Below are 20,281 nucleotides of genomic sequence, written 5' to 3' on the forward strand. Positions count from 1 at the left end.
CTGCTTTAATGTTATTTAATATTTTATAGTAAGAAAGAAAAGAAAAGATTTATTGATAAAGTATTAAGAAAATGGATGATAAATTAATGTACAACCAATTACAATAAAGAAATAACCCTTTTTTGTTGATCAAAATCATTAGTGGAAAAAGTTTGGACTTACATCTCATAGTCCCCTCCCTCCCAGAGTATTTCTGGAATAAAATTGCCATACCTAATTTGGACCTCTAGACAAAGGTAAAAATATAATGGTTGGTTGTCTATAAGAACTTACCTGAGCGAGCGGCCAAACCTCTCCAGATCAAAGTTAATCTCTGCCAGGGTGATGTAGACTAGAGTTGCCTTTTTCAACAGGATAAACTTCAAATAATCAGAGGAGGATAGTCTCTTATACACAGGAGCTATCTTGCCCTAGAATTAAAGGTTATGTAGACCTATTACCCTAGAATTAAAGGTTATGTAGACTAGGTTGGCCTTTTTCAACAGGATAAACTTCAAATAATCAGAGGAGGATAGTCTCTTATACACTGGAGCTATCTTGCCCTAGAATAAGAAGTTATGTAGACTTATTATGCCCTAGAAATAAAGGGTATGTTGACTAGGGTGGCCTTTTTCAACAGGATAAACTTCAAATAATCAGAGGAGGATAGTCTCTTATACACTGGAGCTATCTTGCCCTAGAATAAGAAGTTATGTAGACTTATTATGCCCTAGAAATAAAGGGTATGTTGACTAGGGTGGCCTTTTTCAACAGGATAAACTTCAAATAATCAGATGAGGATACCTAGACTCTTATCCTATCCTGTAACAGTTAGGTATCAGGAAGGAAGAAAGCAATGGGCTGTTTATTACACTAGTCCCTAGAGTTTTATAATAACATATTATTGTATTCGTTGCCTTAACAACTTTGGGGACTTTTATTGAGTTTTGATTGTTCACTTTATTCTTTGAATATTGATTCCTAGGACGATAAGACACAATGTTAAGCAAATAATCTCTAAAATCAAGTAAAACAAGGATGACAACATCCATAAAAGCGAAGCACTGAAACAGTCGGACAAACGGACATGAACACTTATATAGTGTCAGAACTAAATAATCAGAATATAAATGTATAAGAGTCGAAGCAAAATCGTAAGTAAATTTGTTGAAAAACTGCTTTATACAGGATAATTAGATAACATAAAAATTTGTTGTTAAAAATTTAAAAAATCAACATGTTTAAAATGGACGTACGGACATTCTGGTAATGATTATAGAGTTGCTACGCTTTCTAAATCATACCTAACTACTAAAGGAATCACCATGCAAAGTTTGAAATCGATAGGACAATTCTAACATGCCTTAATCAACGAAAAAAGCTATCCGATACGTTTAAAACGAAGCTTTTCCGTAACGGTTAGCTTATTTTCGTTAATTTAGCCATGTTAGAAATGTCCTATCGAATATAAACTTTGTATGATGATTCCTATAACAATAAGGTATGATTTAGAAAGCGTAGCAACTTTATAATCATTACAAGAAAGTCCGAATGTATGATTTTTAACTTTTCTTACAACATACTGACACTCTACATTAGATATTGCCCTTTAGATTTTAGAGCTTCGCTTATATGGATGTTGTCATCCTTGTTTTAAATATAGCTAACCTGTGCTTCATGTCCTAGACTGAAGGATCTTGTTCTTTTTACTATCTTTGTATCTGATGGTATATATCCCATAGGTATGGCTTGACCTTAACAAAATAAAAATATGTCCATTTGAAGTGAAGAATTAAGAACTAGAAAATTGTAGACTGAAAGATCTTATTCTTTAAACTGTTTTTGCATCTGATGTTATATATTAGTATGGCAAACAAGAATTAATATTTAGAAAGCATAGAAGCCTTCCCTGAAATAGCAAATAATAATAATCCATGCCATTTATGCGTTTAAACTTTTACAATTCAAATTTAAATAATATTTGACAATATACTAAAACTAGAGCTGCTCTAGAATACCAGCAGATGCTGGTAATTTTGTTTATCATTATTTTTGAAGACTTATCCCTTCAGATCGTTGGAAAATACTTACAATACGCGTATAGGTAGAAGCGCATCTACTATATAATTCTGTTCATAATGAAAGTAAGTACGTCATGACATAATCCATACCTGGAACTGACATTTTCATGTTATCCCTTTCCAATTTCTCCTGTTCCTTCCTGTAAGCTTCCTCCATAGCTTTCCTTCTAGCCTCGTGTTTGCTTATGTATTGCAGGCCTGAAAAAAATATGTATGTTAAGATTCATAGGACAGCTATTATCTCATACTACTACCTAGATATTAAAAGAGGTAAATAAATGCACTTAAAATAGCTTAAAACCTGCCTATGATGATTAAATATTTCCTTGAAAATTGTGGGATGATTATAAATTTTGTTAATTTTGATTCTTTCAGCAGCAGAATTTACTAAGAATCAAATGTTAGACAAGATTAGTTTTCATTTTTATAAAATAAAGTACTGTCCTTACTTCAACAGACCAACAAACTCCATAGAACATCTAGAAATTATTTTCCAGTAGAATTCCGAAACTGAATAATTTTAGCTGGATTAGAACTGGTTCTCAGCCATACTGTGTATAATCATGTTACGTATAGCAACGTATTAAAGACGATTTTCCACGAATATTGAAATAAAATAAAAGCTGTCCATAATTAATGCAATGTGATACATAAATTTATATTATGAAAAGCTCAAACTAAAACTTTTGTGAAAACACTGTTTTGGAGGTCTCTTATGCCATACAAATGAAGAGAAGCGTAAAATTATAAAAATGAAATGAAAAAGTGGGGCGGGACCGTTCTTGTCCCTCTCCCTCATTAAGTGCCCCTAGAGGTTCAAGTTGGGAATAAAAAGGAAATATACCAACCTTGATTAATATGTTGCATTGCCTCGGAGCATCTAACCTCGACTTCATCAGAAATTGGGGGTGGAGCGGGACCATGCTTGTCCCTCTCCCTCATTAAGTGCCCCTAGAGGTTCAAGTTGGGAATAAAAAGAAAATATACCAACCTTGATTAATATGATGCAAGGCCTCAGAACATCTAAACTCTACATTATCAGAAATGGGGGGTGGGGGCGGGACCAGACTTGTCCCTCTCCCTCACTAAGTGCCCCTAGAGGTTCAAGTTGGGAATAAAAAGAAAATATACCAACCTTGATTTATTGTAAGGCCTCGGAGCATCTAAACTCGACTTCATCAGAAGTTGGGGGTGGGGAGAGACCAGACTTGTCCCTCTCCCACTCTTAAGTGCCCCTAGAGGTTCAAGTTGGGAATAAAAAGAAAATATACCAACCTTGATTGATATATTGTAAAGCCTCAGAGCATCTAAACTCCACATCATCAGAAATTGGGGGTGGAGCGGGGCCAGATTTGTCCCTCTCCCACTCTTAAGTGCCCCTAGAGGTTCAAGTTGGGAATAAAAAATACCAACCTTGATTGATATGTTGTAAGGCCTCGGAGCATCTAAACTCCACATCATTAGAAATGGGGGGGGGGGGGGTGGGGTGGGGCCGGGGCCAGACTTGTCCCTCTCCCTCATTAAGTGCCCCTAGAGGTTAAAGTTAGGAATAAAAAGAAAATATACCAACCTTGATTGATATGTTGTAAGGCCTCGGAGCATATAAACTCAACATCATCAAAAATGGGGGGGGGGGGGTGTTGGCGGGACCAGACTTGTCCCTCTCCCTCACTAAGTGCCAGTAGAGGTTCAAGTTAGGAATAAAAAGAAAATATACCAACCTTGATTGATATGCTGCAAAGCCTCAGAACATCTAAACTCCACATCATCAGAAATGGGGGGTGGGGCGGGACCAGACTTGTCGCGGAACCCAGTAAAAGAACCTAGGAAAAAGATAGAAAATAAGGGGGGGGGTAGATAATTTATTAGAAATAAAGTTTTCAGAGTTAGTTGAAAAGTAGAGGTCTTTGGGGAAGGGAAGGAACATTGAGCTGTTAATTACACTAGTCCCCAAAGTTTTAAAATAACTTTTTTTGTTCGTTGGAATAACAGTTTTGGGGACTTTTGGTATATTTTGATTGGTTTATTCATTTAATTGTGTGTCCAAACGTTTCAGCCTCTAATTTAAATCTAAAAAAGTGTTATAATGTTATCATCGTTGGGAAAATATATTTATTTATCAGCCAATGTCTTATCCCTTTAGATTTCTGTGTAAAAAGAAATATATTTCTACCTGGATGGCAGAGTGTATGGACATCAACAGAGAATTCATCCTCTTCCAAATTTTCATTGTCCTCTTCCTCAATTGATGCCTTAATACCAGAATTCATTTAATAAGAAAATTTTCTACATATAAGGCCGTTTTGGATGACTTTGAACGTTATTTTAGGCATGTTGAATCATTTTCATCAGATCGATTTCAAATTTTTTTATGGCGATTTCTTTAACATTTAGGTACAGTTCAGATGGCGTAGAAACTCTATAATTAATACCAGAAAAATCCTATTTCAACTTAAAAAATAATATTTTTTACACCAATTTATACGTTAAAATATTAGAACTAGTAGCAAAAACTGTTTTTATAAAATCATGAAATATCATTAAACAAATGAATTGTTGCCTTTTTAACTGGAGAACCATGTCCAGATCTTCCTTCGTTATAATGTCCCGCAGAACCACCAGCCCTAAACTGATCAGCCTGCGGCTGCGGAGGCGGTTTGCTAAACGCGGGCTTTGTCGGATCCGTATCCGCGGGCAGATACAGTTCGGACAGCAGAAAATGCGCGGATGTTGCAATATGCGGATACTTGCTTTCGTCAATCAGCTCAATGCAATTTTTCAGCAGCGCACGCGCCACGGCGCAATCCTCGTTCTTGTTGCTATGGTGCGCGTTTGCGGGGCCTTCGTCGCGCGCGTCCAGTATGTTACGCGCAAGACGGTACAGCAGCAAGGAGACTGGAGTTTGGAAGGGGTTTGAACCATCACCGTTGTTGCTGGCGTGATTGTTACCACTGGAACTTGATCCTAAAGTTTACCTTTCAATAATAACCTAATGAAAAACTTCCATGGAACGCAAATTTTCAACTTAAAACGAAAACATATTTATGAAAGTTTTTTTAGTAAAACTACGGTTTTACTTTAGTTTAATGTATTTTTAACTTAAGGTTTCATACTATTGTAATCTTCAGAAAGATACAAATGATTTTTGCAAAAAAAAATAAAAGATTTTTTCAAATAAGTATTAAATTTTTTTTAAAAAAAGGCTAACTTTAACTAGTTAAGTTTTTAGATATAATTCTGGGCATCTCTAAATAACGTTAATGTTTTTACCTGATGCAGACGGAGGTTGCTGGAGGTCATCCTCCAAGTTTCCATCCTGTATGTACATGGACCTTTATTTTTACCTGAAGACAGAGTGGTTATAGTTGTAAGGGGCATTACTCCTCCCTTTTTGTGACTTGAGAGATAAAATTAAATGGTCAATGATCTAAAGGGATAAGACAATAGCCGATAAATTGATGTAAAGTACATCCCCAATGATGATGCACAAACTTAACCCTTCTGTAGATTGAAATTAGTAGTTAAAACGTTTGGTCACTAAACTTAATGAACCAACCATTCTAAGTTCAATTAAAGTCCCTTAAGTTCCTAATCCAACGAAAAAGAAAACGTTGTTATAAAACTTTGGGGACAAGTGTTAACAGTCAAATATTTTCTTGATAAGATGGATAAGTTAATGGAAGATATTATTTTAATTGATGTAAAAATATAAAATATAGGTCCATTCCTTGGGTTGAATTCCACTGTCTTTCTGACTAAGTGAGGTCAAGTCATAAAGCTTTACTACATCGTCATTTTTAGCCTTTAATTGTCAGATTATTAAGAATAGATTTTAGTGAAAAAAAAACCAATGAAATTACAATAAATTTAGTTAATTGCAGTAAATCGAAACCTTTTTGATAGAGGACTCTTGGTATTTTGCAATGTCTCTATATCAAAGTAAAAGAATAGAGGTTTCACGAGCTTTATTTATCTCTACCTACGGGTTGGGGAATTCCTGTGCCGACTTTCAATTGGGTTTTCGAATATCAGCAAATGACATCGGATATATAAACACAGCCAAGTCGCTAAAAAAGGGCATACAGCAATTTGCTAGCAGACGGAAAAGGTCCACTACACTTGGGCCAGTTAGTTTATAATTATACATACATTGGTATGTGTTAATATTCTGTTCCTTGAAAAGCCAGTAGGTGTGCCCTTCTTTAGCCGCCTTAGACTTGAGAAATGATAAGATATTCTGGGCTATGTTCTTCACAATCTTAGGAGAAAATCTAAACAAAAATATTCATCATTCATAATAAAGTTTATTCTAAATTTAAAATACCTATTTGAAAAAAGATAAAAAAAATAATATTTTTGCTGGGTTTTGAACTCTTAACAGCCAGGTATAACATTTTGGTAAAATCAATCTTGTAGCCAACTCTTTAAAATCTATACAAAAAAACAATATAAACTTAGCTTTAAAAACAGACATTTGGATTGAGGAATTAACCAGTGATGAGCACAAAGAGAGGGGTAGGTTTCTGGTAGAATCCGTAAAGGTGTGTGTTTTAAGGCTTAAAAATAGTAGTAGAACGATAATATTCACTAAATATGTGTATTTCTTATTGAAAAGAACTATAGACAATTTTTTTTTTTAAAGTTAACATAAATTTTTATCGTTCTACTACTGTTTTTAACTTATAACACACTAGCGGCTTCGCCCCTAGCCTCTAGGGGCTTTGCCCCTAGAGGTGATAAAAAAAATTAAGGTGAAATTCGTTAAAGGACAAAAAAAAATGGGGGGGAAATTTTTTTGTTTTTTGGGGGTTGGGGGTGTCCCACCCCCCAAGAAAATAGCTTAAAACCACCACAGGACCAATAGGTATATACCCTGAAGAGTAGAATCCGATCGGTTCAGTGGTTACCGAGATCTTAAGGGACAGACAGACGGACAGACAGACATCGTTCTCACATAACCTTTACGGATTCTACCAGAAACCTACCTCTATCTTTTTACCCCTCTACCTAAATCCTGCGTTGCTACCTAATACACCTAACCTAACTTAAAGTAATAAACAAACAAAATCTACCCCGTTTTTAAAAGAGGGAGGTCATTTTCTAGTAAATCCCGTAAAGGTGTGTGTTATAAAGCCTAAAAATAGTAGTAGAACGATAAGGTGCTCTATATATTTGTATTCCCTATTGAATAGAACAATAGGGAAATTTTTTTTTTTTTTTTTGATAACCGTACCTGGAATATCTTTAAAAAATACTAAATTTCTATCAAACGCTATGTTTGGCTCAAACTGACAACAATTTAAAAAAAATATAATTATAATAATAATGTTTTCTATAGGTACAAGGTAAAGGTTAAGAACAATCTATACCATTAAACAAAGGAAGAAACCATTCTTTATAGGTTGATTTATTATAATTATATTTTTTTTTAATTTTTGTCAGTTTGAGCCAAACAAAGCGTTTGATAGAAATTTCTTAATTTTTAAAGATATTCCAGGTACGGTTATCAAAAAAAAAAAAAAAAAAAAATTTCTTCCCTATTGTTCTATTCAATAGGGAATACTAATATATAGAGCACCTTATCGTTCTACTACTATTTTTAGGCCTTATAACACACACCTTTACGGGATTTACTAGAAAATGACCTCCCTCTTTATTTAAAAAACAAAGGGGGAAGGGGTTTATCAGTGCTCAACAAAGTACTTTGTGTGAAAGCGGCAGAGCAACTTTTTTTGAAAACAATTTATGTGTAAAAAAAAACAGGTAGGGAGGGGACATTGGACTGTTTGTTACACTAGTCCCCAAAATTTTATAATAAAGTTTTCTTAATCGTTGGATTAACAACTTTTGATTTTAAATGGTTGGTTCATTAAATTGAGTGTCCAAGCGTTTCAACCACTAATTGTAATCTACAGAAAGGCTTATTTTGTTAATCATCATTGGGGATGTACATCAATTAATCGACCATTGTCTTATCCCTTTAGATCACTAGTAAAAAAGTGTCAAACCTGGAACCATCCATGGAGGGCAGATCCTCAGTCTTGATGAGCTCATACTGCTGGACAATGCCATCCAGGTGGTAGCACATCACTACCTCCGGCACCTATATCAATCACGCAACAAATGCATTAATATCCCTAAATAAAGGTAACAGGATGTCTGTCTGTCTGTGTGTAATGAAGGATCTAACTTACAGAAAAAAAATATATGGCTATCATTTAAAGCTAAGCTTCTCATATGTCCAGGGAAGGTTTTGATGGAAGGTACCACAACCCTCCCAAGAGATGGCACCTTAAAAATTACCCCCCCCCCCCTCCTATTTCAAGTGCCAATAAAGGCCTCTATAGGCGTATCCGAGTATTACCTGGCACATGAGATTATCCAGCCAATAGTCTAGGCATGGTCAGTACATTGATTATTATTTACCTGGCACATGAGATTATCCAGTCAGTAGTCTAGGCAGGTCAGCATATTGATTATTATTTACCTGGCACATAAGATTATCCAGCCAATAGTCTAGGCCGGTCAGTACATTGATTATTATTTACCTGGCACATGAGATTATCCAGCCAGTAGTCTAGGCCGGTCAGAACATTGATTGGTTTCTTCATGTCTCGCAGCCGCAAGCTTACACACGGATGGTCCTTCACACAGTTGTGTTGAATTGGAAATGAAAACATAACAGGGATCTTAAGGGATAAGACATGACATACATTGATGTACATCCCCAATGATAATAAACATCATGAACCCTTTTTTAAAGTATAACACATGGTAAAAAATTGGACCCTGCTAGTTTTAATACACCGACCAAGTTGAAATAAAAATACCAATCAAATGAGAGAGCATGTAGATTAAACTTTGGGTACCAGTTTAATCTACAGTCTAACGTCTCCTCCCATTCTGTTACATTGGAAAAAATCATAATATAAAGTAAAAATGGTCCCTTTACCGTTAAAATTGAGGAATAATGAATTTAAAGTGTTTGGAAATAATCCTAAAACATATAATCATGTTTTCAATTCAAACAACTGTGCCTCGTCCCCAAAGATAGGAAGGTTGGATCCTATCAACATTCGGATGTCCTCAAAGTTCCAGATAAAGTTACGGGCAAATCCTTCGGTTCCTTTAGTCTATAAACAAGAAAAATTTTAATTCTTTTCTTAGAATAAGGAGAGTTCGTCGGACAGTTCTTCTGTCTGATTTTTTAGGCATGTTAAAATAGTCCTATATGATTAAAAACTTTGCATGATAATTCCTATAACAGTCAGTCCTATAGGACATTTTCAACATCATGGTTTTGTTTTACATAAAATGACATAAAATTTTCACGTGATATAGTTGCCCTTTTTAATAATGGTAATTCCTGAAACGATTAGATTTATAAACAAGACTAACCTCATTAAGAATAGGAATAGCCTTTTCCAATTCAGGTTCCGGGAGTGGGGGAATGTGGTTCAATGGGGGAATATGATTCAGGGCTCCAAACTTGTCGGAAAAATGTTGGTCGGGGACCTCCTCATGGGGTGTGGCTTCAACATCTGCAAAAAGGAATCTGATCTTAAGATATAAGCAATGGACGATAAATTGATGTACTAAATAGTGATGAATAATCTTAATCATTACCACTTCTAAAAAGTTTGGACGCTGCTCGTTTGAATCACCCAATTATGTTTTGATAATAGTCCCAAAAGTCTTTAAGCCAACAAAGGGAGGAGTCGGTTGCGCTAAAAATGCGTAAAGGTGTGAGTTTTAAGGCTTAAAAAAAGTAGTTGAACGATAATATTCACAAAATATGTGTATTTCTTATTGAAAAGAACTATAGACAAAAATTTTTTTTTAAAGTTAACATGAATTTTTATCGTTCTACTAGGTACTGTTTTTGACTTAAAACTCACAACCTTTACGGATTTTTAGCGCAACCTACTCCTCCCTTTTTAAAACTTTAGCTACAAATATGATTTACACTCTAATGTCCACTCTTTCTTTCTTTGTAGACGCATTGATAGAAAATAAAAAGATAGTTGTAACAAAACTAAAAGTAGGGCATTGTTTTGTAGCCCTTTCTTCCCCACCATAGCATAAACATATTAAAGACAGGATTTTAGGCATTAGGTATAATTAATTGATCTTCATTGTCCTATCCCCACAACCAAACTTAAAATTCAAGTCTAAAACATACAGATAGATATATAGAAAGACAGGCATCATTTTACTTTGTCATGCTTGTCATTTGTAGAATAAGAATCACCTTCTGTATCGTGTTCAATATCATCCTGTAGACTATCATCAGCGCCTTCAGCCTCATCAGTATGGTGCTGTAGGCTACGATACAGGAACTTAGACACCAAGTTTCTATCCTGAAATCAAAGTAGGTATAGTAGCGCCTTCAGCCTCATCAGTATGGTGCTGTAGGCTACGATACAGGAACTTGGACACCAAGTTTCTATCCTGAAATCAAAGTAGGTATAGTAGCGCCTTCAGCCTCATCAGTATGGTGCTGTAGGCTACGGTACAGGAAATGGATATAGGATATAAGTGTATAAATTGACAGGGAAAAATTTGTCGTCAATTTACCTGGCTAATATGGACCTCATTTATTGGTCAGTACGTGCATCCAGTACAAGGGGATCGGATGAGGCAAAGGGGGTGGATTGGGGTGATCGTTATTTTTGCCAGCTACAAGTTTCTCTTTATTAGAGTAAATGAAATTATGGTGAAAGATCCAAGTAATAATATATCCATTTAGGTACTTTATATTGGAGTGAAAATTATTGACAAAGGATGATAACATCCATAAGTAGCGAAGCACTAAAAAATGAACGTTGGACAAACGGACATAGAGTTATAGAGCAGATTTTTAGTGGTCATAAAATATTAATATAAATAAGTAGAAAAATTATAACATACAGATAACAAAGATTACTTACATGGACGTACTGACAACCAGACAATACCTGGTTATAGAATAGCTGCGCTACCTTTAAACTTATAAAAAAAATCTACCTGTAAAGCGGAGCTGTTGTTTTTTCTTACAATTAATCCTTCTTTGTTTGTTATCTAGAGAACAAAATAATTATCCGCTGGATTAAAACCGGTTCTAAGCTATAATAAAAATTCATGTATAGGATCGTGTTACAGACAATTTTCCACAAATATGAAATAAATCATAAAATTATTACCATTTTTGTTAGACCGACACTTCGGCATTATTAACAAAACTGGTTTAATCTTATAATGTTTCATTTTAATATCCGCAGAAAGCTATCTATAATACGATGCGATAAATAACTAATCATACCTCTCCCAAAATGGTTTGTCCAAAAAAGTTGGATAGCCACTCCCACTCCGTGAATGATCATTTCAAAATAGTTATTTATTGCATTGTATTATAGACAGCTTTCCGCAGATATTAAAATGATTAAAACAAGTTTTAGTATCCCCAGGTTAACAAATATGGTTAGTCTAAAATAGTTGGATAGCCACTCCAAATCCGTGGCTGACCATATAGGTCTGTACTTTTCAGGAAAGCTTAAGTTGTGTCTTCCAAAATGATTTGATACTTAGTTAAACAACTTAGATAGATGTGCATTTCAGGAAAGTTTTAAATAGCACTTTTTAAAACACAAAATACCATTCAGTTTTAAAACCAATTAGGCTTTTGGGGAAAGCTTACCTCTTCCAAAATAGTTTGTCTGAAATAGTTGGATAGCCACTCCCACTCCGTGGCTGACCGGCGCAGCAAGTATTGGTGGATGTCGAAATCGTCTATCAGCAGCGTTTTTCCAATCCTGACAATAACAAGGATGACAATATCCATAAGTAGCGAAGCTCAAAAATTATGGATGGATGTCCGGAAAAAAATTAACTTTATTGCAGTTAAACTAAAAAAATCACGAAACCTTGTACGATTTATAACGTGAAAATCTAGGAATCGATCTAGCACCTCAGCAAATTATCAAATCTTAATGAAACTTTGTGGGGACAAGTAAATTGTGAACTTATTTAATCCTTGTTAAAAATATCAGCCGTCTATCTAAGATAGGAGTAAAGAAAATCATGAAAACCTAAAAATCTAGGAATCGAACTAGCACCCCAACCAATCTCGATAAAACTTAAGAAAAGTATGCAGAATATGAAAGTATTCAATCCATGAAAATTTCAGCCGTCTATGTTGAATAGGAGTTGAGATAATTATGAAAACTTAAAAATGTAGGATTTGATTTAGCACCCCAACCCACTGACGAATATTAATGAAACTTAGTGAAAATTTTAAGACTGATTACATAATTAATCCCTGAAAATTTCAGCTCTCTATCTTTTAAAGGAGCCGAGAAAATAACGTTTCCCCCTTTCTGTCTCAGACGGACAGACGGACAGTTGGACGGACGGACATTTCGAATTATAGAGTAGCCTTGATAATAAAAACAAATATTAAATATACCAATGGCTATAGGATATATTATGACAGGGAAAAATTTAGGTTGCTAAAATGAAACTCATTTATTGGTCAGTTCGTTACTATAATAGGAGAGAAGGGGATGGATGTGGGTATCGTTATTTTAGCCAGCTGCGATTATCAATTTATTAAGAGTACATGAAAATCTGGTGCAAGATCCAAGAAATAATATATCCATTGCTGTATTCTGTAAGATATTTTCCAACAGCATTTTGTTTTAAAAATCAAAATATTTCAATATATCTCATCCAGAGAGGGAGGGGACATAGGGCTTTTCTTATTCGTTGGCTTAATAACTTTGGGGACTAATATTGAATTTTGTTTGGCTGGTACAAAAAGTTAAGTGTCGAGACGTTTCAACCACTTATTGTAATCTACAGAAGAGGTAATTTTTTTGTATATCATTGTGGAAATACATTAATTTATCGGCCATTGTTTTATCCCTTTAGATCCCTGTATATTTACCTGTGAACGACCATGGAAAGAGCTGAATTGCTGTAGGGCAACTTCAACAACTTCTTGATATTTTCAGCATCTACGATGACGTTCTTCATACGTAAGTGTCAGGAGACGAATCAAGAAAAAAACGCCATAATAAGCAGGAAGGAAGGGGACAATGGGCTGTTTAATACACTAGTTCCCAAAGTTTTATAATCACTTTTCTAATTAGTTGGCTTAACACTTTGGGGACTTTCATTAATTTAGATTGGTTGGTTTATAAAGTTGAGTGACCAAACGTTTCAACAACTTATTGTAATCTACAGAAGGGGTAATTTTGTATATCATAATTGAGGATGTATATAATTTATCGTCCACTGTCTTATCCCTTTAGATCCCTGCTAAGTAAGAGAAAAATTATAGATAAATTCAATATTTTAGACTCATGTTATACCCAATCGGACTAGGAAATCATTAGTGCTTTCATAAAACTATGAAGTCTACTCCATAAGGGAAATAAATCAATTAATTTTTTACTTTATTTAAATGGATGCATTTAACCCCCCCCCCCCCCTCAAAGACAAAATAGAGCTTTATAAAGATGATGTTTAAAGTTTAAAGAAAAAAAAAGGGGGGGGGGGTGTTGGGGTTACCCTTTTTTGATACCAAAACTAAAAGTCAAGGAAACTCAACTAAAGAAAGTCGAGTTACAGCACTGAAATTTGGCATGGCAGTTGCTTTAAAGAGGTACAATGTGGAACTTTATTTTATTTTGTAATTTTGGGGATGATTAAACGTATGAAGACCTGAAATGACGTCGACGTCCGGCATGGAGTCGACAAAGTCGTTCGCAAGCTTGAAGGACGAAAAGCCGGACTGGATAGCATGGCTGGCCACAAAACCTGAATAAAAATTTAGTTTGATTATTAAGATCTTTCTGAAAAACCCGCGACCGTGGCTCAACAAGTAGCGCATCCGCCCGTCGTCGGGAAGGTGATAGGTTCGAATCTCGGGCCGACACCGCGTCATAACTAAAGACGTTAAAAATGGTTCCTTCTGCTGCTATGTCAGATGCGCGACATAAATAGTTAGAGTAGGGGGAATGCCTTGGCCCAAAACAGGCGCAACTCGTTACCATGCACAGTTGGGACTTCTCAGACAAAGGTCGTGCATCACAGAGAGTTGGTTGTCTGTTGGATGTTACTTAGTCTAATATCCTTGGGTGTTTGGACAGAAAAGGGTGCGTGACAGTCATCCTTAGTTCTCCTGGATTGCTGGACCAGGACCTAGACAGTACACCAAGTCGAAAAGGTCCTGGACTGTAATCCCGCCCGTACGAGGAAATCTAGGAAGATCTTTCTGATGGATTAGATTTAGGATTTAAGTACTAAAATTTTGAATTTACAAAATAAAAGGCTTTTCAGAAAATTTTTAAAATATGAAATGTATTAAAATACTTCAAAAATAACAAATAAAGTTACCTTTAGTGCCACGCTCATTTCTAAGCCAGTTTTCTGGAGGTTGCCTAGAAATAGTGGTGAAATGAAACTTAAAGTAAAACAATAATTTAAATTTTAATCTGTCTTAAGTTTTATAAATACGATCTTTAATTTGTTGGTTTAATATATTTGGGTTGTACAAACTAGTAGACTAGTAGTATCCAAACTTTTCCCCCTAATAATTTAATTCTACACAAGATGTACCTAATTTTGTTTGTAATAATTGGATATGTACAATGTACATTAATTTATCGTCCATTGTCTTATCCCTACAATCGAAAAAGAGGCATAAAAGAAAGTGGATTAGAAGGATTAAAATTACCTTAAATCTGTGTTTCTGGCGATTTTATTTAAGGGTACTGGTACTGCAACCTCAGCATATTTGACTACAGCATTACTCTGGACCTGAATGTTAACAGGGTGTCTTTATGACAATAATTACAATGTTGATAGGGTATATAATAATAATTATATTAAGAGGCACAGGTACTGCAACCTCAGCATATTTGACTACAGCATTACTCTGGACTTAAATGTTAACAGGTGTCTTCATAACAATGATTACAATGTTAATAGGGTATAATACAATAATAATTATACTGAGAGGTACTGGTACTGCAACCTCAGCATATTTGACTACAGCATTACTCTGCACCTGCATGTTAACAGGGTGTCTTTATAACAATGATTACAATGTTGATAGGGCCGGGTATATAATTATTATATTAAGAGGTACTGGTACTGCAGCCTCAGCATATTTGACTACAGCATTACTCTGAACCTAAATATTGACAGGGTGTCTTTATAATAATGATTACAATGTTGATAGGGTATATCATTATTATATTAAGAGGTACTGGTACTGGCCTCAGCATATTTGACTACAGCATTACTCTGGACCTGAATGTTGACAGGGTGTCATTATAACAAGGATTACAATGTTGACAGGGTATATAATAATAATTAAAGTGTGTTACTTTTTTATATGTTTCATCAATATTTGGCCACAACTCAGTCAAAAATGCTTACAAAATAGACCTTTTTCGACCTAAGATGCTCAAATACTTCCTTTAAAAGCCCTGTCAATCAGTTTTGAGATATCTCCATATTTCAAGGAAAATTGACAAAAAAGGCAAATTTGGGTGTTACCTTTTTATATGCTCAGATACCATAAAATCAATAAAAAATACTTATTTTTACTTTTCTCTCATTTTTAAAGTTTGATTCTGTTAAAGTAAATATTCTTGAAGGGATTTATGCATTGATTTTACAGAAACATAATATTTGGTGGAAATAATTGATCTTCAAAAGAATTTTTTTTTGGAAAATAAGAAATTTAACCCCCATTGCCCTAGAGGACAGCTGCTGACCTCTAGTGTTAATGGTATTGTCAAGTACATGTTAAAGAAAAAAAATAGCCAAAAAAGTACATAAAAAAGTATCTTAATGTGTTAGAAAATTAAATTGTTTAACTTCAAATTTGGGGATGCTGACCTTAAAGATGCTCTTACTGCTAGTGATGGTGACCCAGTAGGCATTGAAGTACATGAGCATTATGGCAATACAACTATTGATCTATGTTCTGATTTTTAAATTCCTAGCAGCCTCCAATGAAAAAATATAACAAGAACTTTTCAAAATCACAGTATTTACCTTATGAATTTGAGATTAAAAAATCATTTAGGGATTTCTCTTGATTGGAGGCTGCTAGGAATATAAAAATCAAAACATAGATCAATAGTGGTGTTGAAATAATGCTCATGTACTTCAATGCCTTCCGGGTCACCATCACCACCAGTAAGAGCATCTTTAAGGTCAGCATCCCCAAATTTGAAGTTAAACAATTTAATTTTCTAACACATTAAAATACTTTTTTATGTACTTTTTTGGCTAAATTTTTTCTTTAACATGTATTTGACAAAACCATGAACACTAGAGGTCAGCAGCTGTCCTCTAGGGCGATGGAGGATAAATTTCTTATTTTTCCAAAAGAATACTTTTGGATACAATTTATTTCCACACAATATTATGTTTCTGTATAAATCAATGAATAAATCCCTTCAAGAATATTTACTTTAACAGAATCAAACTTTAAAAATGAGAAAAAAGTAAAAATAAGTATTTTTTTATTGATTTTATTGTATCTGAGCATATAAAAAGGTAACACCCAAATTTGCCTTTTTTGTCAATTTTCCTTGAAATATGGAGATATCTCAAAACTGATTGATGGGGCTTGTAAAGGAACTATTTGAGTACTTTAGGTCGAAAAAGGTATGTTTTGTAAGCATTTTTGACTGAGTTGTGGCAAAATAATGATGAAACATATAAAAAAGTAACACACTTTATATTAAGAGGTACAGGTACTGCAACCTCAGCATATTTGACTACAGCATTACTCTGGACCTGAATGTTAACAGGGTGTCTTTATAACAATGATTACAAGGTTGATAGGGTATATAATAATTATATTGAGAGGTACTGGTACTGCAACCTCAGCATATTTGACTACAGCATTACTCTGGACCTGAATGTTAACAGGGTGTCTTTATCATAACAATGATTACAATGTTGATAGGGTAAATAATAATAATTATATTGAGAGGTACTGGTACTGCAACCTCAGCATATTATAATTTATCTACAGCATTACTCTGGACCTGAATGTTAACAGGGTGTCTTTATAACAATGATCACAATGTTGATAGGGTATATAATAATTATATTAAGACGTACAGGTACTGCAACCTCCGCATATTTGACTACAGCATTACTCTGAACCTGAATGTTAACAGGGTGTCTTTATAACAATGATTACAATGTTGATAGGGTATATAATAATAATTATATTAAGAGGTACTGGTACTGCAACCTCAGCATATTTGACTACAGCATTGCTCTGGACCTGAATGTTAACAGGGTGTCTTTATAACAATGATTACAATGTTGACAGTGTATATAATAATAATTATATTGAGAGGTAGCTTGTGTATGTCCGAAAAAATACCGTAAACCTCTGGACCGATCGTTACCCAATTTGCTCACAGGTTTGGTGGTGGTCCAAGGAAGGTTTTGGGCTATTTAGATGGGTATAATACAGCCATTAGCTATTGAAACATTATTACCTTTGTTGGACTAGAAGGAGAGGTGGACGAAAAACTTGTTTCTGGAACACTTGTCACTAAAGAACCATCAGCCATTTTTACAACCAGAAACGTCAAATTGCGAATTTTAGTCACTTTGATATTAAGATAACATTTTAAAATTAAATTTCAGTTTCAGCACCCTTGTACGAAGGGAAGCCCAGTAAGTCATACAGTGGCGGTCTCTAGCGGAACTAAAAATATTGGCCAGTTCTCTTGGGAGGGTGGTGTTACCATCCCCCTAAATAGTTATAAACCCTTCCTAAGACCTATGAGAAGCTACACTGTAAAGGAGAGCCATATTAGCTAAGCGGTTAGCAAGATCCTTTGTCAAAAAACATCTATGTAATGGGTTTAGGAAATAAAGACAGGGGGAATTTTATCGTCAATTAAGCTTGCTTACATTTATTGGTCAGTTTGTTTATTCAGTGGATAAAGCGGGTGTTCGTAGTAGGGTATCGTTATTTTAGCCAGCTGCGAGCTTCGATGTATCAGAGTACATGAATATAGGGTGCAATATCCATGTAATAACAAATCGATTATCCTTGTAGTATGGTTGTAAAAATGTGAGGTTGTACCCGTTGGTATGCCAGGAGGTGGGGGAAAAGGACTTGGTGAGGTCGTATTTGTTGTTGTTGTGCCAGAACTCGAGCTTGAGCTTGTGGTCGAGGGGATGTAGGGCATCGGTATGGCATAGCTCAGCCTGTAGCATAAAACAAGAACGGTTACTTACAATAGTAGATATAACTTTTAATACCCTTTGATTGCAGGACACTCTTGTAGAAGTCCTTAGTCCATATACGTGGAAAACATTATGCTGTACGTGATGTTTCAATAAGACTGTAAACCGGTTCTAATCCATCGGATATTGATCAGTTTCGAATCCATACTGTAAAATACAATTCCTCGGCATACATATAAAGTACGTAGAGACAAACATCATGCAAATAAAGAGTTGGTATTCAGACGAATTTCATCATAATTTTATCATGCAAGATTTGGTTGACGTAATTACTCTTTGACCAACACTAAGTAGACCGAGACGAAGCACAAGTTTTACGAGTACAAGGGCAAATAACCAATAAAATGCTGCGTATTATTTTGATTTAGGATATTCTTTGTTTTATACATTCATTCCAGCAAGCCTTTTAGAAATAACCCAAGAAAATATATTTGAACAAAAAAATGTTTTGCACAGAATTGGACCCTTAAAAACCCGAATATCACAAAATAAGATCTTGTAATGTCCCGGAACCCTACGGATAAATTGATGTAATACATCCCAATTGATAAATAAAATTACCCCTTTTTTAGAATACAAGTTTCGACATTGTTAATTTGTAGGTATGACACAATAATTAAGTTTCAAAGTTATAAATTAACGATATTAATAAAACTTTGGGAACCAATGCTCAATGTCCCCAAACTCCCTAACTAAAGACCACCAAAAATCTCGCATCACAATAACCTGTTTGGAAATAGATTTTGATCCATTTTGTCTTTTCCTTACCTCTGCGCCATTTTAGAGCTTTTAATCTGCAAATATAACAATTTTATAGGTAATAAGAAAAACTATCAAATATTTTATATTTTTATTATTTTATTTATAATTTTTATTGGTATATAAATATAACTTAGTTTTATTCAAATTATTTTGAATCATGTTTTTATTTGTACATTTCCCTAAAAAGTTGCAAGCTACCAGAGGCAGTTTAAATATATCGAAAAATGTTTTTAAATATTAAACTTAAGGGATAAGACAATGTACGATAAATTGATGGTCTGCCCCAAAAATGAGACTAGATAAATTTATATTCCAACGTCCCCTCCTTCCCTGTTAGATACAAAATATCTATTACCTATTTTATTTAATGCAAATTTTTATTTTAGTTAGAAAGATTTAAAGGGGGGGGAGGGGGCAGAAATGACACTGTTTAAAACCAAAACTAAGTATTAAAGGAAGTCAACTAAAAACCCAACACTGATCTTTGGCATGGCAGTTGCTTTAAGAAGTACCATGTGATTGTAAAACTGCAAAGAAACGGCTGTATCTCTTTTTACAGTTCACTTTTTTTTACTTTATTTTTGGTTTCAAAAAGTGTCACACTTGCTCCCTCCCCCCTTTTTACAATAAGTCATAAATTAAACTTGCTCTTAACTGGTGAAGTATAATAAAATATTGGAGGGATGATAAAATTATCTTTCATTAAATTTTGGAGATTCTTCTTAAAAATGATTAAGTAACAATTTGAAAACATATAATTACATTACATATAATTTTTTATAACATAAAAACGAAATAACATAAATTTACAATAAAAACATTGTTCTTAACAACAATATGATTTAATTTTTTTTAAAAAGATTATTTAATTAATTATTGAGAGGGTGGGGGGGAAGGGGGTTCTAAACAACTCCCCACCCCCCTCCCTCTAGATCTTTGTTTTTAAAGGTTTTGTTCCCTTATAAAATTATCATAATAAATTTAAGTTTTCAACTCTTTTTAAAAACTAACTAACACTGTCAAGTTGCAACCTTAAAAATATATTTGAGCTTAGCCTTTTTCTTTCTTTTTATATCACCGGGAATTTTAAAAGAGAGGGGTAGGTTTCTGGTAGAATAGTAAAGGTGTGTGTTTTATGGCTTGAAAATAGTAGTAGAACGATAATATTCACTAAATATGTA

General features: G+C 34.4%; 3 protein-coding genes across 4 annotated transcripts in view; all 3 read right to left on the reverse strand.

Moving 5' to 3' along the window:
- LOC145317860 (erythroid differentiation-related factor 1) overlaps nt 1–19,926 on the reverse strand; it is a 42,861-nt gene extending 22,935 nt beyond the window's left edge. Inside the window, exons 1-23 of one of the 2 annotated variants that reach the window (XM_080159131.1) lie at nt 19,065–19,926; nt 18,175–18,299; nt 17,579–17,634; nt 14,779–14,861; nt 14,439–14,482; nt 13,764–13,859; nt 12,985–13,054; nt 11,737–11,851; nt 11,067–11,120; nt 10,312–10,420; nt 9,459–9,601; nt 9,098–9,193; nt 8,609–8,704; nt 8,069–8,163; nt 6,234–6,331; nt 5,786–5,861; nt 5,331–5,374; nt 4,621–5,024; nt 4,234–4,312; nt 3,782–3,883; nt 2,151–2,258; nt 1,648–1,733; nt 274–410 (exon numbers count right to left, since the gene is read on the reverse strand). In XM_080159131.1, coding sequence (XP_080015257.1) covers nt 274–410; nt 1,648–1,733; nt 2,151–2,258; nt 3,782–3,883; nt 4,234–4,312; nt 4,621–5,024; nt 5,331–5,374; nt 5,786–5,861; nt 6,234–6,331; nt 8,069–8,163; nt 8,609–8,704; nt 9,098–9,193; nt 9,459–9,601; nt 10,312–10,420; nt 11,067–11,120; nt 11,737–11,851; nt 12,985–13,054; nt 13,764–13,859; nt 14,439–14,482; nt 14,779–14,861; nt 17,579–17,634; nt 18,175–18,299; nt 19,065–19,090 — 2,342 coding nt within the window. In that variant the 5' untranslated portion in view covers nt 19,091–19,926. The remainder of the gene's footprint in view (nt 1–273; nt 411–1,647; nt 1,734–2,150; nt 2,259–3,781; nt 3,884–4,233; nt 4,313–4,620; nt 5,025–5,330; nt 5,375–5,785; nt 5,862–6,233; nt 6,332–8,068; nt 8,164–8,608; nt 8,705–9,097; nt 9,194–9,458; nt 9,602–10,311; nt 10,421–11,066; nt 11,121–11,736; nt 11,852–12,984; nt 13,055–13,763; nt 13,860–14,438; nt 14,483–14,778; nt 14,862–17,578; nt 17,635–18,174; nt 18,300–19,064) is intronic. The other variant, XM_080159132.1, reaches the window with a different exon arrangement.
- MED18 (mediator complex subunit 18) overlaps nt 1–20,281 on the reverse strand; it is a 550,858-nt gene that overhangs the window by 332,973 nt on the left and 197,604 nt on the right. The window lies entirely within an intron of this gene.
- LOC145317859 (uncharacterized) overlaps nt 1–20,281 on the reverse strand; it is a 266,488-nt gene that overhangs the window by 48,615 nt on the left and 197,592 nt on the right. The gene's annotated exons all lie outside the window — the stretch shown is intronic.

This window comes from Acartia tonsa, chromosome 4 (assembly GCF_053477335.1).
Source record: "Acartia tonsa isolate MP-2025a chromosome 4, ASM5347733v1, whole genome shotgun sequence".
Taxonomy (NCBI): domain Eukaryota; kingdom Metazoa; phylum Arthropoda; class Copepoda; order Calanoida; family Acartiidae; genus Acartia; species Acartia tonsa.